General features: G+C 32.0%; 1 protein-coding gene and 1 non-coding gene across 2 annotated transcripts; one reads left to right on the forward strand and one right to left on the reverse strand.

The window, feature by feature from the left end:
• The first annotated feature begins 5,832 nt into the window (after positions 1 to 5,832).
• TRNAV-UAC (transfer RNA valine (anticodon UAC)) lies at positions 5,833 to 5,904 on the forward strand. Its single transcript has one exon. It is a non-coding gene; the product is annotated as a tRNA-Val (tRNA).
• Positions 5,905 to 7,435: 1,531 nt separating this feature from the next.
• Positions 7,436 to 8,554, reverse strand: LOC131032658 (uncharacterized). The gene is made up of 3 exons (XM_057963699.2): positions 8,390 to 8,554; positions 7,772 to 7,809; positions 7,436 to 7,688 (listed from the first exon to the last, which is right to left on the reverse strand). Exons 1-3 carry the CDS (start codon positions 8,526 to 8,528, stop codon positions 7,536 to 7,538), a joined length of 330 nt encoding a protein of 109 aa, XP_057819682.1. The 5' UTR covers positions 8,529 to 8,554; the 3' UTR covers positions 7,436 to 7,535.
• Between the last annotated feature and the right edge of the window lie 4,694 nt (positions 8,555 to 13,248).

Here is a 13,248-nt window from a genome sequence, read left to right on the forward strand (position 1 = left end):
CTATTGGGTCATGGGTGTTTGCAACTGTTGGGTTGCCCTCAGATTTTCTCCAACAAGGGTCGCTATTCTGATAATTTATTGGAAGTATACATATATTTAAAAATAAACAAAATTATAGAAGGCGAATTTTATCCGATTTTTTTTTCGAATTTTTCCCTTGTCGAATTTCATCCGAATTTCATGGCTGTCCAATTCGAATTCGAATTCGAACCTTGTGACTTAGGATATAAACACTTAGATATGTGATGTGTGAAGAGTCATTTCATATCATTTGTTTGAAACAAAAGGTGAAACCAAAGGACATTCACAATTGGTATTGTCCAACATGTCAGAATAACATAAAAAAATGTGTATTTTTTTTTCTGCAAATAAACTTGCAGAGCACAAAGATGTATATATTGGTAGTGAGTACCAGAAAGAACTACTTGAGGACATGGGTTAGTCATTAGAGTAAGTTGCATTATGACACATTGTAGTTAATTTGTGAAGCTTTGTTTTTATGTTTCTAAAACAGTGTTTTGTTTGATCAAATATAAATAATATATTCAGTTCATTCCTTTATATTTAATGTCCCTTTTTTTTTAATATTTACTAATTTCAAATCAATTTGAATAATTGTATTTCAGCATGCATGGAAGGAAACAAGTTGGCAACCTACAAATTCTCAAACAAAATGCGGAGCACAATAAGCTTCAATGAAAATGAATAATTTTCATGAAATGGGAAATATGCCCAGATGGTAAAGAGAGAAGGAAAGACATTCACTGTGGAAAATTGCGAAGGTATTACCTTTGGAATTTTTGTTTTTTACATTCTTTGACAACAATTTAAGAAATTTTTTCTTGATTATTCTTTAATTTCAATTGGTTATATTGTTTGAGTCCAATTCATAGTTTTTTTAAATTTTATTTTGGAAAACATGTTGTGCTATTGAAGTTTATGTTGTTTTATCTTATACATTGGCATTCTACAGACCACTTTTGTCCAAAGTTCAAACAGATGAATGAAATTGTTCATGTGTTGTACTATGAGATCCATTTCCTACAGATTGTAATAAACCCAGGTAAGATCCATATAAACGACTTATAGTTTAAGTATTAAATTTGAAATTTTTAAAATATATTACAGTCTTATGGAAGACTTTTAAGTTGCTTTAATGCACAAAGTATTTTAGATCTATTCCCATTCATGTGCAGATCTAATTCCCTAGTTCAAAAGAAATAATTTATTTTTTTATTCTTTCATATATTTAAAACAGTGTAGCCCTTTTTGTAGTTTTGAGATAAAAAGAGGCTAGTCAAACTGAATGGTAAATGGCATAAATTTAAAATCTATTTCCGCTATATTTTCTTAAGGTGTTTATGAAGAAATTAAAATTTTGAGTCAATATATTGAAAACCAATCATTGGTTTGTCTATTGGTTAAGCAGGTTAATTATAAAAATACGAAAAATTATATATACATTAGAGGCAGCATAGTGCACCATCAAACATAGGAAACCTTTTGTATAAACCCACAGTTTTTTGGGTTTTCAATCTATCAAGTTTTACTTGATACATGTTCTGACCCTTGTCTTGTTGAAAACTAATTCCATTTGAATGTGGATGATTTCCCTTACAACTTGATCATAGCTGTAGGGGGGGCACTATACTTTTTTTTCCAGTCGCTCATCATGAGTACCACCTCTTTCTTTGTTGTCGTTTTAAGTTTCTTCTCATTCATTGTCCATTATTTTATGTTCATTTTAGCTTGTTCACAGTAATAATAAATTCTATGATGCCATATTCCATGCTGTCTTGATCATACAAGTCTTCTTAAGTTTTTCAGAAGTTGATTTGGAGTCAAATATTCTTCACACTACAAATTTCAAATTATCTCCCTTCATGAAGTTTTTTAACTATTTAATGTAACCATTTTGTTAAATAATGAAAAGGATTGATTGTTTGTTCACGTTTCATTGTGTTTTTATTGAATTTTGTTAGAGCTGTTTGCATGTTCAAGGTCTTCTCTGCATCCATTTTTGGTATCAGAGCAAATAAATCCACATGGGAGGACATTGGCATGAAGTTTTGTAAGGAATACTGCTATAAGAGCTTTGTTTTGGCTTGCTTAAATTCGGTTATGTTTCTGTGGTTAAAAAGGGAAGCATGGGCACTTAAATGAGTAGTTGCAAATTGTTAGTGGAGCTTATTCTCTATAAGAACCATTAAAATAGGTACAAATAAGCTCTGAATCAAGGAGAAACCAAATCTGATACAATCAAAGCAGCTATATATGAGTTGTTTAGGGGGAGTTTTTTTCACACGGTTTTCTCATATTCTTTATTAGGTGCATTGTACTTAAGTATTGTATTTGAGTATCTTTTTATGGAAATGACTTTGTAATAATTTTGTGTCCCCTAGAGTATGCGTGTCCATATTATAGGGAGCTTTGGGTATTATGTAATTAATTTGTATTTCATAAAGTTCTTTTGGCCATGAATGTATCTATAGATCTCCTTGAAGACAAAAAAGAATATTTAAATTTATATTTTGGAGGGAAAGTGAGCATTCAATTGCTTATTTAAATCTAAATCAAAGATTAAAGAATTCATCTACTTTTTACAATCTTAATCCTTAAATATATCAAACATTTTGTTCATTTTCTATTAGAGATTGGAGGACAAAAGCCTCTTGATCCCCATCAATGAAAATCCCTATCTAATATTAAAGAATTCCACTCAGGGATTGCATATGAGCTTTATTGTTTAGCTAGCTCCTGTTAATGTCTATTTGTTTTAGTTAAGTGGACCTCTTTCTTATCATATATAGGGATTTGGGTCTGCCATATTTGAAGATATGTATAGTAGTACTCAGGGAAGTTGTATAGCAAGCAGAATGCATAGTGTCTCCTTCAACGTAATGCTATGAGATTTAGACAAGTAGTAGATGGCAATGACATTTAATGAGAGTGATTGGAATGTGAAAAATGTGCAACGTTATTCAGTTTGAGTCTACCACAAAGACATTGCCAATTATAAGCATTTTCACTCACAGGTTTATACCCTTTCAAAACATTTTAAGGTAATCTGTCGAGTACTACTAGCTTTCAAAACCAAGCACTGGCAGTTGAAACACGGATGGCAATGAGAAATTATGAAATACTTTTTTAATCGACTCCACATAAATATCTATGTGAACAGAAGACTACCCAAAGACCTTACCAATAAGATGACACAAACAAAAAGAATTCCTTGAGGCAATTTGATGGCAAGAGCTAATGATCATGATACCTTGGGTATTTTGCAGTGATTGTCTTACTATTACAAGGACTGTTATGAATTTTTTATGCTTGACAGTTCACTTAATTTTAACTACTATTTTTGTATGTTGGTTTTCTTTGGCTTTTAATCTATGAACATTACAATAGAGAAAAGAAAGTTTAAATTATCACAGAAGCAGTGACTAGAGGGAAATTTCCATTTGCCTTCTAGGTTGTCTTGTGAAAGTGTCGTTCTCATCTCGTTTCAATAGCCCAACAAGAAATGCGGTAAGAACAACAAATGTTGATGATGTTATCCACATGGGTATAGTGAAAGGAAGTAGAAAGGCCCAACCAGAATATGCCTATTTTTTTATTAGTACGAACTATGATAACCAACCCTATATTAGTATACGGATATGTAAAATCAACCTTTGCAGAGTGGTTTGCGATTATTGTGATATCAACTACAATTATATCAAATGTCTGCCATCAATTCTTTATGGTTAAATTTAGATTCCAATTTTTGTGAGAAGTGAAATGGTGCAATTCTGTTGAATCAGAGAACTAACCTCTAGTGTCATCTTTTACTCTTTGGTTTATGGTTGATGGGTGATTGATCACTCAGGTATTTCAACCTATGAAAATGCTTAGACAAGGATCCCCTTTTGGTCAATTTGTGGAGGAATTTTTTTTTAGATACAATAGAATGCAGGACTCTTATTTGATGTTTCTAATATTTATTTTTCAGACTTGTCAATTAGATAACAATAGGAGTGGCATTTCAGACTTTGAGTATGAGATCATCAAATACGTAAAGTTTGAGAAGTAAGAGTACCATATAGAGGTGTGATATTCTATTTAGTGTGTTAGATAAAGTATTCATGGAACTGGGTGTGGAGATTGTTGTTTAAGTTGTAGCTACAATAGTTGTATCTAGAGGATTTCAAAGTGTGTTTTAGACCCAATAAAGTGGTATTTTTGTGTCTAAAGCGTTGTCATACAATTCTGAGCAGATTGAAGGTTTATTCACCTATTAAGAGGTGTCTTTGGTGCCATTGCAGCCTCCTAGAGGTCTAATTTCAATCACAGACAACCATGTTGACAATGTTGCTAATAACTATTATAAATGAATCTATAATTTGTTCTCCTTCCTGCAGAATTTTGGCTCCAACCGCCTGTATTTTCTTTGCCTTTGGTCTTCCTGTTATAGCATTTGGTGTGAGGATTGAATTGACAATTGTGTTTTCAGTTTTGGGAGAGGTTCCTTATATTATTCATTGCACCATGATGGAGATATAAGTGAGTCTTAAGCATCTTTAATTCATTGTCCTATTCCTGTTCATCCTTTCTGGGTTTTTCATATTTGTCTTATAATTTGACAATCTAAATGGGCTGGAAATTTATCCCCTAAAAGTTTATGTACTTTTAATTAAGCATAATAAGTGGTTATGAAGAACTAAACCTTTTGAAATGACAACCCTTTTTTTGCAGAGTGTTTGAGGATGTGCATGCATCATTTCTTGAAAAGGTGTCATTTGAGATTATTGCTAAATTTTCATTGTTGCAGTTTATTTACTTACGCATTGCTATTACATGGATACCAATAGCTGGGATACTTTTCCCTCTTCCTTTTTTTGTCTTATATCAATCAGACAGTATATCCTTCCAATTCTATTTAAGCTTCAATACTTAAGTGAATTGGATGCATCTGAATATGAGGAGAGTGAAGCCATTACTCATCACCTGAGGAGTTTCAATTTGAGTGTAATTGCCTTACATCCTTCCAAATCTATTTAAGCTTTAATACTTAAGTGATTGGATGCATCTGAATATGAGGAGAGTGAAGCCATTACTCATCACCTGAGGAGTTTCAATTTGAGTGTAATTGCCTTACCTGTGAAAATTTTACATCACTAGAATTCTTTACTTTCTCTTCATTATTTTGTCTTTAGTATTGGAATCTCTCATAAGTGTTTATATTTTGGCTTCTCTGCTCTAGAAAATACGGGAACGCAATCTTTATGTTCCAGATATATTGGAAGTAATCAAGTATATCAATGATGGATGAAATGACTACTAGGAGCCGTTGTGAATTGAAACAGTGGCCTGTATGATTTTGATTTGTTTGAAATTGTTTTTTAGGCTTTATTGAATAATATGTTATAAATTACTTCCAAGATTGGAAAGAGTTGGTTTTAGAATCCATTCTAAGTGTTTGATGAAATTTACTTAGCAACAGGGCAGTTTGAATTTGCGTACTAATAACTTACACCTGTTTTGCATTGAATAGGTTCACAGTGAGGATCAAAATTGGATCATGTATGTGTCAATTCATAAACATAAATGCATCATTCAAAAAATTTCTGCACATTCTCTTTGTGCTGCATAGAGCTAGATGGATGTTGTAAGGTTTTGTCTAAGAAACACACAGTTGTTTTATTTTTTATGCAATGAAAAGTTGTTCAATACAAAAACACAAAATGGCTAGCAATGGTCACATGTTCTCAACCATTATTCAGACTTAAAACTCGCTACTAAACCAAAGGGTGTATGGGACCCAGGATTCTAAAGGGTAAAATTATTCTTTAAAGGGTACTAGCTCAATGGAAGAGCGCCTGCTTTACAAGCAGGACGATGGTGGTTCAATTCCATCGTGCCCTAACATGAATTAATCAATGATATTGTAGTTTATATTAAACAATTTTGATTTATCTGAATAGTGAGCTATTTTTTAAAATTCATTGTTTTATATCATGTCTAGAGAGAGAAAAGGTGTATTATCTTTAATGGGAATATTTTTATCGTCTTAAGAAAGACAGTGAGTGGGATTAAAGACATATATGTCTCTATAGAGACCATATGTTTTTTATATAGGTATAGTCTTTATATAGACAAAAATACAATTCTCTCACAAGAGACAATAATACTGATTCTTTTTATTGTCTTTATAAAGACAATAATTTAAGACACTCGTTTAAAGACAATATTTAAGACAATACAAAAGTTTTGTTTTGTCTCAAATTAAGACAATTCACTCAAAAATTGTCTTAAAACCCCCCTCTGTGTAGTAGTGGGTGGTGCCTTTGTTGGGTAAAAATTTGAACTATAATGATTGTAAATATAATATAATGTATTGATGTGACTTTTGGCCTACATAATTTATGTTAGCTTGCTTTGAAACTTTGATACTATGTTGGTCTCTGTGTTATAAATGAAATACAGTTCGACTAGTTTTGTGGATTCAAGTTATTTTTGAAACAAGGAATTATTTTTCTATTTAGTACAATATTGTCTAGACTAATAAATATCAATTTACAAATAGCTCTTGGTCCTCTTCTTGTCATCCTACTATAACTCTTCTAGTTGTAATCTTATTTTCTATATGAGCATGACCACAAATAGATTTATCAATTTCATATTGTAGAAGTAGTCATCAAATGAAAATGACTTCTATCAATACTATAAGTCTTTTAGTTATAATTGAGATCTTCCCCTCCTCCTTCTACGTGTACTCTAGCTATCTAGTGATTCATTTTATGCTTTCTATTATCTTGTTCAAGGTTGATGTCTTATATAGAATTTAGTGGAGCGATTTTTTTCTTCCACCTTCCCTTTTGTGAATATGTGTAACCCTATTTTTCAAATAGTAATATAGACACTATTCTTACAAGAAAATTATGTTTAGCTTATGTATTTCTATGGAATAGTTAGCACTCGCCATTTAACTTGTCCAATTCGAAGTCTTTTGTTTTTTGTAGTCTAAACTATTTGCTCTTAAATTATGTTATCACACTGAATAGCCACAAATATATTTACCCTCCAAAATGTGGGACAACTATTTATAATTTTTTAACGTAGATAACATATACAATTGCTATTGACTGTTTGACCATAAAGATCAATGATGTTAAAATGTTTAAGACAACTGATTTCAGTTAATTCGACAATTTCAAATTAGGTTTTAAAAATGATTAATTTTCTATTTCATTCAGTGTTAAGGAATTCAAAAACTAGATTATTTTATCAAATTTATTTGAGAGTATACGTTTAAATTTTTAGGGAACTATACCTTTAACCAAATTTTTGATTGATTCTTTGAAAATCATAATCTTCAGCAATAGAGAGAAAAATATTTTACAGCAATTAATCAATCATAATCTTCACCAATAGAGAGAAAAATATTTTACAGCAATTAAAATGTTGATAAAATAGTTGATGATGAAGAACAAAATACATGAACGGTAACATGGTTGGTTCTTTGATAGAAATATGTGAATAGCCTCTTCCATAGTCTATCCATTCGTCTGACAACACAAGGAAAAGCTTTTTCTTGCACAGCAATAGTTTTGACAACACCCATCGTAGCTAGCGGCGAAGAGATGGCGGTGGTGGCCATGGTGGTCAAAGAGGTGCAAGCCCTGTAGAGTGCCAACCAGAATCTTTCGCTGCACAGTTCATGAAATTCAAATTTAGACTATAAAATGATAGACAAATACAAAGTCTACCGAAAGTTGGATTATATACATACAGGAGGAGTTTGTTTGACAGATCCAGGGCGTTTTGGGGCTGCATTAAAAACAATCATGTTATATTAACCCTGAGATTTTTCTTAGATACTACAAAGAAAAAAAACCGTGGAGAAGGATGAGATACCCTCTAGATCTATCTAATTCTTAAACATAAAAAGAATTTGTGCGGTACAATCTTAGCATTAAGATAAGATTGTTGCAGTCAATAAAAGAAACCCGAATAATTTGACATCAAATTACTTTGATTTTGAGTTGTTGTTTATTGGGTGTTGTTTGATCTGTTTTAAATTCTCATTAGCTAATTGTTATCAAATTGTTTTGTTGTGTCATTGCTCTTTGTTATTTTCTTGAATCTCATCTTGGTTCTTGTACAAAAAAACTGAACGCTTTCAAAATCTCGTTTTACTTAAATAAAAGGTATTATCAGTTAATTAAAAATTTGGGGCAGCTGAAACTCTCATTGAACACTTTGATTCATTAGACTATTTAATCATTAAACTAAGTGATGTTTAACTCTTCAATCCAGATAAACTCAATATATACCGGTAAAATTTTGTTTCTGTGAAGTTTATTTGCCATAAAGTACGATTACAGAGATTGCAAATACTTAAACATACCTGGACTTTGATAATCATGTGGAAAACTAGCCGTACTCTGATCTTCTAACAGATATCTTCCTTCACCACCATCACAGAAGATCAAGAGCAGTAGTAAAAATGTAAATAACAACAGAGGAAAATCCAATTTGAGACCCATAACGACAGATGAAATAACAACAGATGAAATTATAAAACCACAACTTGCGATTTATAACGAATATACTTGATTCCATTGAAAAGGGAAAGGCTTGGGTTTTGCCAAAAAACAAAAAATTAAAATTATTTTAATAGATATTTTATGAAAGATGATGTTCAGTTTGACGTTTGATGTTGAAGTTACTCTTACAATCAAACACTGTAAATGTTGAACGTAAGGCAACCGATGACCTTGACTAAAGAATCAGATTGACAATGTCCAACTTCTTGTAACCAATCTGGAGCTCTTCTATTGTTGAATGAATCAAAGTGTTGAAAATAATACTATAAATTTTCATCGTTTCCCAAATTTCAGTTGACCTTTGCACTAGTTGCCAGAATTGTTAGGAGATAAATCTTTGTCAAGTGACATCACAAGTGATAATTTGTCAAAACAAATATATACAATTGACTATCCTATAAGGACTTGTGCAAATTTAATATTGCAGTCAGAAGTACGGTCAATTGACCGTTTATAAAACAATATGTTATTTATCATTTTTGTTTACGTATTGATATGAGACTGGAGATAATCAACTTAAAAATCAAATAAAAAATGGAGAGAAACTCGGAGGTTTAGTTTAAGAGATATGAATTGTAAGGGTTTGATTATTTTTTTCAAGTGTGACGATGTCCTTCTCATACAATCACTAATATCACCAACACCAATGCATGCTGATTTATGTTTTTGTGTGGTGGATGGCGTTTATACAAAGAAATCTATTTTCAAAGATTCTTATAAAGTAGATGGAAATGAAAATGTGTGAATGAGTCAAATATGAATCACAAGATCGTAAGGAGATGATGTTATGTTGAGAGTTGGTATAATGAAACTTACACATTTTAAAAATATGTATCAAATAATTAAATTATAAAGAAAGTTAATAAGTTTTTAATGTTTTCTTTTTTAAATAAGAAAAGTTTCGTTGGGTTATATGTGAATATATTAATTTTTTGTAGTCTAGGAGAGAGAGGTTTTTTAGAAATGTGAGATGATTATTAACTATGTATGACTATGTTTTTGAGGTGTGAATCATCATGCAATTTCTCAAAATAGCATGTCTAGTGTGAAGTGTCCTAGAAATGACTTTTTAGAGATTCCATTGAAAATTAATCCAAAAATCCTTGGTAGTATAGAGTGTCTAGTGTGATGTGTCCTAACGTTAACGTTTTAAAGATTCCACATAAACATAATCCAAAAATCCTGGGTAGTGGAACACAAAAATATTGTTGTTGTTAAGAAAATATCATATTTTTATGTAAAATATATAACTTATATTCAATGTAAATGGGCCAAATAACTATTAGTAACCATAAATATTTTTATATCTACCTTTAATATCCAACACAAATAGACCAAAAGTTGAACACAAAAGACTATTAATTGCTATAAAAATCACACATTATTATATAAAATACAACTTATATCCAAGATAAATTGACCAATAGTGGAACACTAAAACCTTTTGGAAATCATTCAGATTAATGGAAAAAGATAAGGTATTTATTATGCTCATTATATATTTGTGATAGCACAAATTTAATACTCCAATTCATGGACATTGCTACCCTAATAGTTGTACACATCAAAATACTATTTTTTCACTATGACAACAATACTTTCTTGAATGAGCATCTTATTTTATTAAACGAGTATGCTTTTTATTAAGCGAAAAATAGGTTTTGAGGGGGAAACTGCGTACAATAAATTTTAGAGGGATGTGAAACTCTCAGTTTTTGCAGGGAGATAGAACCCACAAATAGAATGTTTCCACATGAATATGCAAAACAAACTTCCAACCAGCTCACAACCAACCACAATAAACAATAGACTTAAAGAATAGGTTGTAAAAAATAGAGGATCGAAACCATCACATAAAACTATGAGTAAATTTTTTTTGTAGGCTCACCCAACCTTTACAAATGGTTTTAATGGGAGTCCTAAAACTTTCAAATCTAGAAACAAAAGGATAATGCATAACAAACTAATTGGATGACCCTGAACATCCCAATCCATTATGATAAAAAAGAAATATGTTGGATATTGTTGCTGCTAGGATATGTTTTTGTCAATGATGTCAACATATTCCCGTGTCCAAGTGATTGTAGAGAGTTGAGTTGGTTGATATGTTGCATTTATGATGTGTTGCAGTGTTGTGGTATTTGATTTGTTGTGCTCCGTAATGACTATATTTTTGGTTGCAGATTTGGGATGTCTGTGTGTATCTTCAATTCAGAGGGTCCATGATTTGGTGCTCTGCAAGTTATCTTTCTTGTCCTAGTTGCTTCTATTGAAGTGTTCTTGAGTTCTAGCATGTTGATCGATGAAGATTTGATTATGTGGTGTCGGTGCAGCTATTACATATGGTTCTAATATGCTTATTAGTGTTTCCTAATCGTGTCCTATTTGCTTTGGTGGTTGGTATTGATCATTGTGTGCGTTATTGAAGATATTATGGGTCTGGTGATGTTCTTCGTATTATGCGGTATTTTCGGTGGTGTAGCGTGTTGTGGAAGATATTGGCAATAAATATGGTGGTGTTGTGTATTCAAAGATTTGATTTGGGTCCATGCTATGTCATCTATAGTATTGTATTGTTCTGGTGGTTTATTTATATATTGTGTGATGTAATTTTGTAATTTGGTCTTCAGAGTTGAATTGACCTTGTAGTCAAGGTTGATGATTTGTATAAATAGGTGTTATATACATGTATTTTGGTATGGTGGTTGTGTCTACATTACCAGAGAGTGGTGTATGTGTGAACAGATGAATTCATCTTTTGGTGTGAAGTGTTGAGGAGAGAGTGTTGCAGGGTAGACAAATGTGCTTAATCAGAACTGTCATCAGGCATTAGGAGATGCTATTCTTTCAGTTCATTTGAACCAGATTGTAGTTTGAATGTTATTGTAAGGTAGTGAACCTTCCATGAGGGTTGTAGGCTTCTGGGTTATCATATTTTGAGCAGTGAGCTCTAGGTAATATGTCTGAATGAATGTGCATTCCCCATAATATTTACACATACAACTGTAAAGTATCATCTTATTGTGGGTAGGTTCCCGCCGTGGTTTTTTCCTTAACTGAATTTTCTATGTCAAAATATTGGTGTAATGTGTGTTGCTATTATTGTGTTTATCTTTATTTTTACCGCAGTTGATCAAATTAGTAAGTTGTTCTTAAGTTGTTTAATCTAGTGAAAATTGATTCATCCCCCCCTCTCATTTTTATTTCATTGTTGTTACCAACAATTTGTATCAGAGCTAGATCCTCCAAAAGAAGCTTGATCGCTTGAGCAGATTAGAGTTGGCAAGCTATGTTTTCAAGAAAGAGAGTCCAAGATTTGATGGAAGCATTACACTGTATGGAAGGACCGGATAGAGTGTCCCCTAAAATGTCTTCGAGATAATTATTGGAAAATTACAAAGAATACCTACAATGTTCCTCAAAATGGTCTAGTTACTGCTAATGAGATCAAGGATGCTAAACATAATATAAGAGCTAAAGAAGCATTGTTGAGTTCCCTAATTGATTCAAAGATGGCTAATGTGATGGGACTGTAGACCGCACATGAGATCTAGGAAAAGTTGGAGACCTTGTATGAAGGAGATAAACATGTAAAAGTTGCTACATTGTAGAGCTTCAAAGGAAAGTATGAGATGTTGAACATGGGAGAAGATGAGAACATAACATCCTTTATGGCTAAAGTGAATGAACTTGTCATGAACATTAGATGTGTAGGTGGAACTCTTGAAGAAGTTGAGATTATTTATAAAGTGTTGAGATCGTTGCCTCCTACTTACAAATCTAAAGTTGCTTCTATTGATAAGATCCAGACTGTGACCACTGTGAAAAGAGATATGTTGGTTGGTAAGCTTGTTGCTTTTGAGTTGAGTGAATTTGGAGAATCACATGGTAAATGTGAGACTACATTTAAAGCCTCTATATCCGGGAAGAAGAAATATGATCTCGGAGAAAGTTCATGTAAGGTTTGGAGATATGAAAGAGAAATGAGAGAGATGGAAGAACAAGAAAGAGAGTTGTCTGAGCTTGGAACACTTATTGCTCAAATATTGCCTAAGGGAGACTATAAGAATGATGGGAAGTTACCTTTGAAATATTTCTCTTCTAATAAGATAGGACATTTTTCTTCTAGGTGTTGTCAAAGAATGTCAATGTATGATAAGAATGATAAATTTGATAAGCATGATAGATATGAGAAACATGATAAATATGATAAGCCCTATAAACCTAATCAGAAGAACAAATATTAGAAGAGACGCTATTATGGTGCTGATGATAGTGTGACAGATGAAGAGTCTGAGAATGGGAATTCGGAAGATGAATTTATATTTATTGCTATCAAGGAAGATGATCCAGTACCAGTGAATTTTGCAAGCTGTATTGTGGAGGAGAAAGATTTAACTACTAAGATTAAAGAGAAAGATGAATGGGCAATTGACAATGGTTGTTCACATCATATGTTAGGTTATAAAAGCAAATTTATGAAAATGGATAAGTATGACGATGGTATAGTAAGATTTGGAGATGATTAAGCTTGTGTGATTCATGGTAGAGGTTCCATTTCTTTTGATAGTAAGTGTAATACTGATGGTGTCTTATTTGTTGAAGGTGTGAAGCATAATATTTTGAGTGTTGGATAGATGGTTGATAAGGGATATGATTT

This window comes from Cryptomeria japonica, chromosome 11 (genome assembly GCF_030272615.1).
Source record: "Cryptomeria japonica chromosome 11, Sugi_1.0, whole genome shotgun sequence".
Taxonomy (NCBI): Eukaryota; Viridiplantae; Streptophyta; class Pinopsida; order Cupressales; family Cupressaceae; genus Cryptomeria; species Cryptomeria japonica.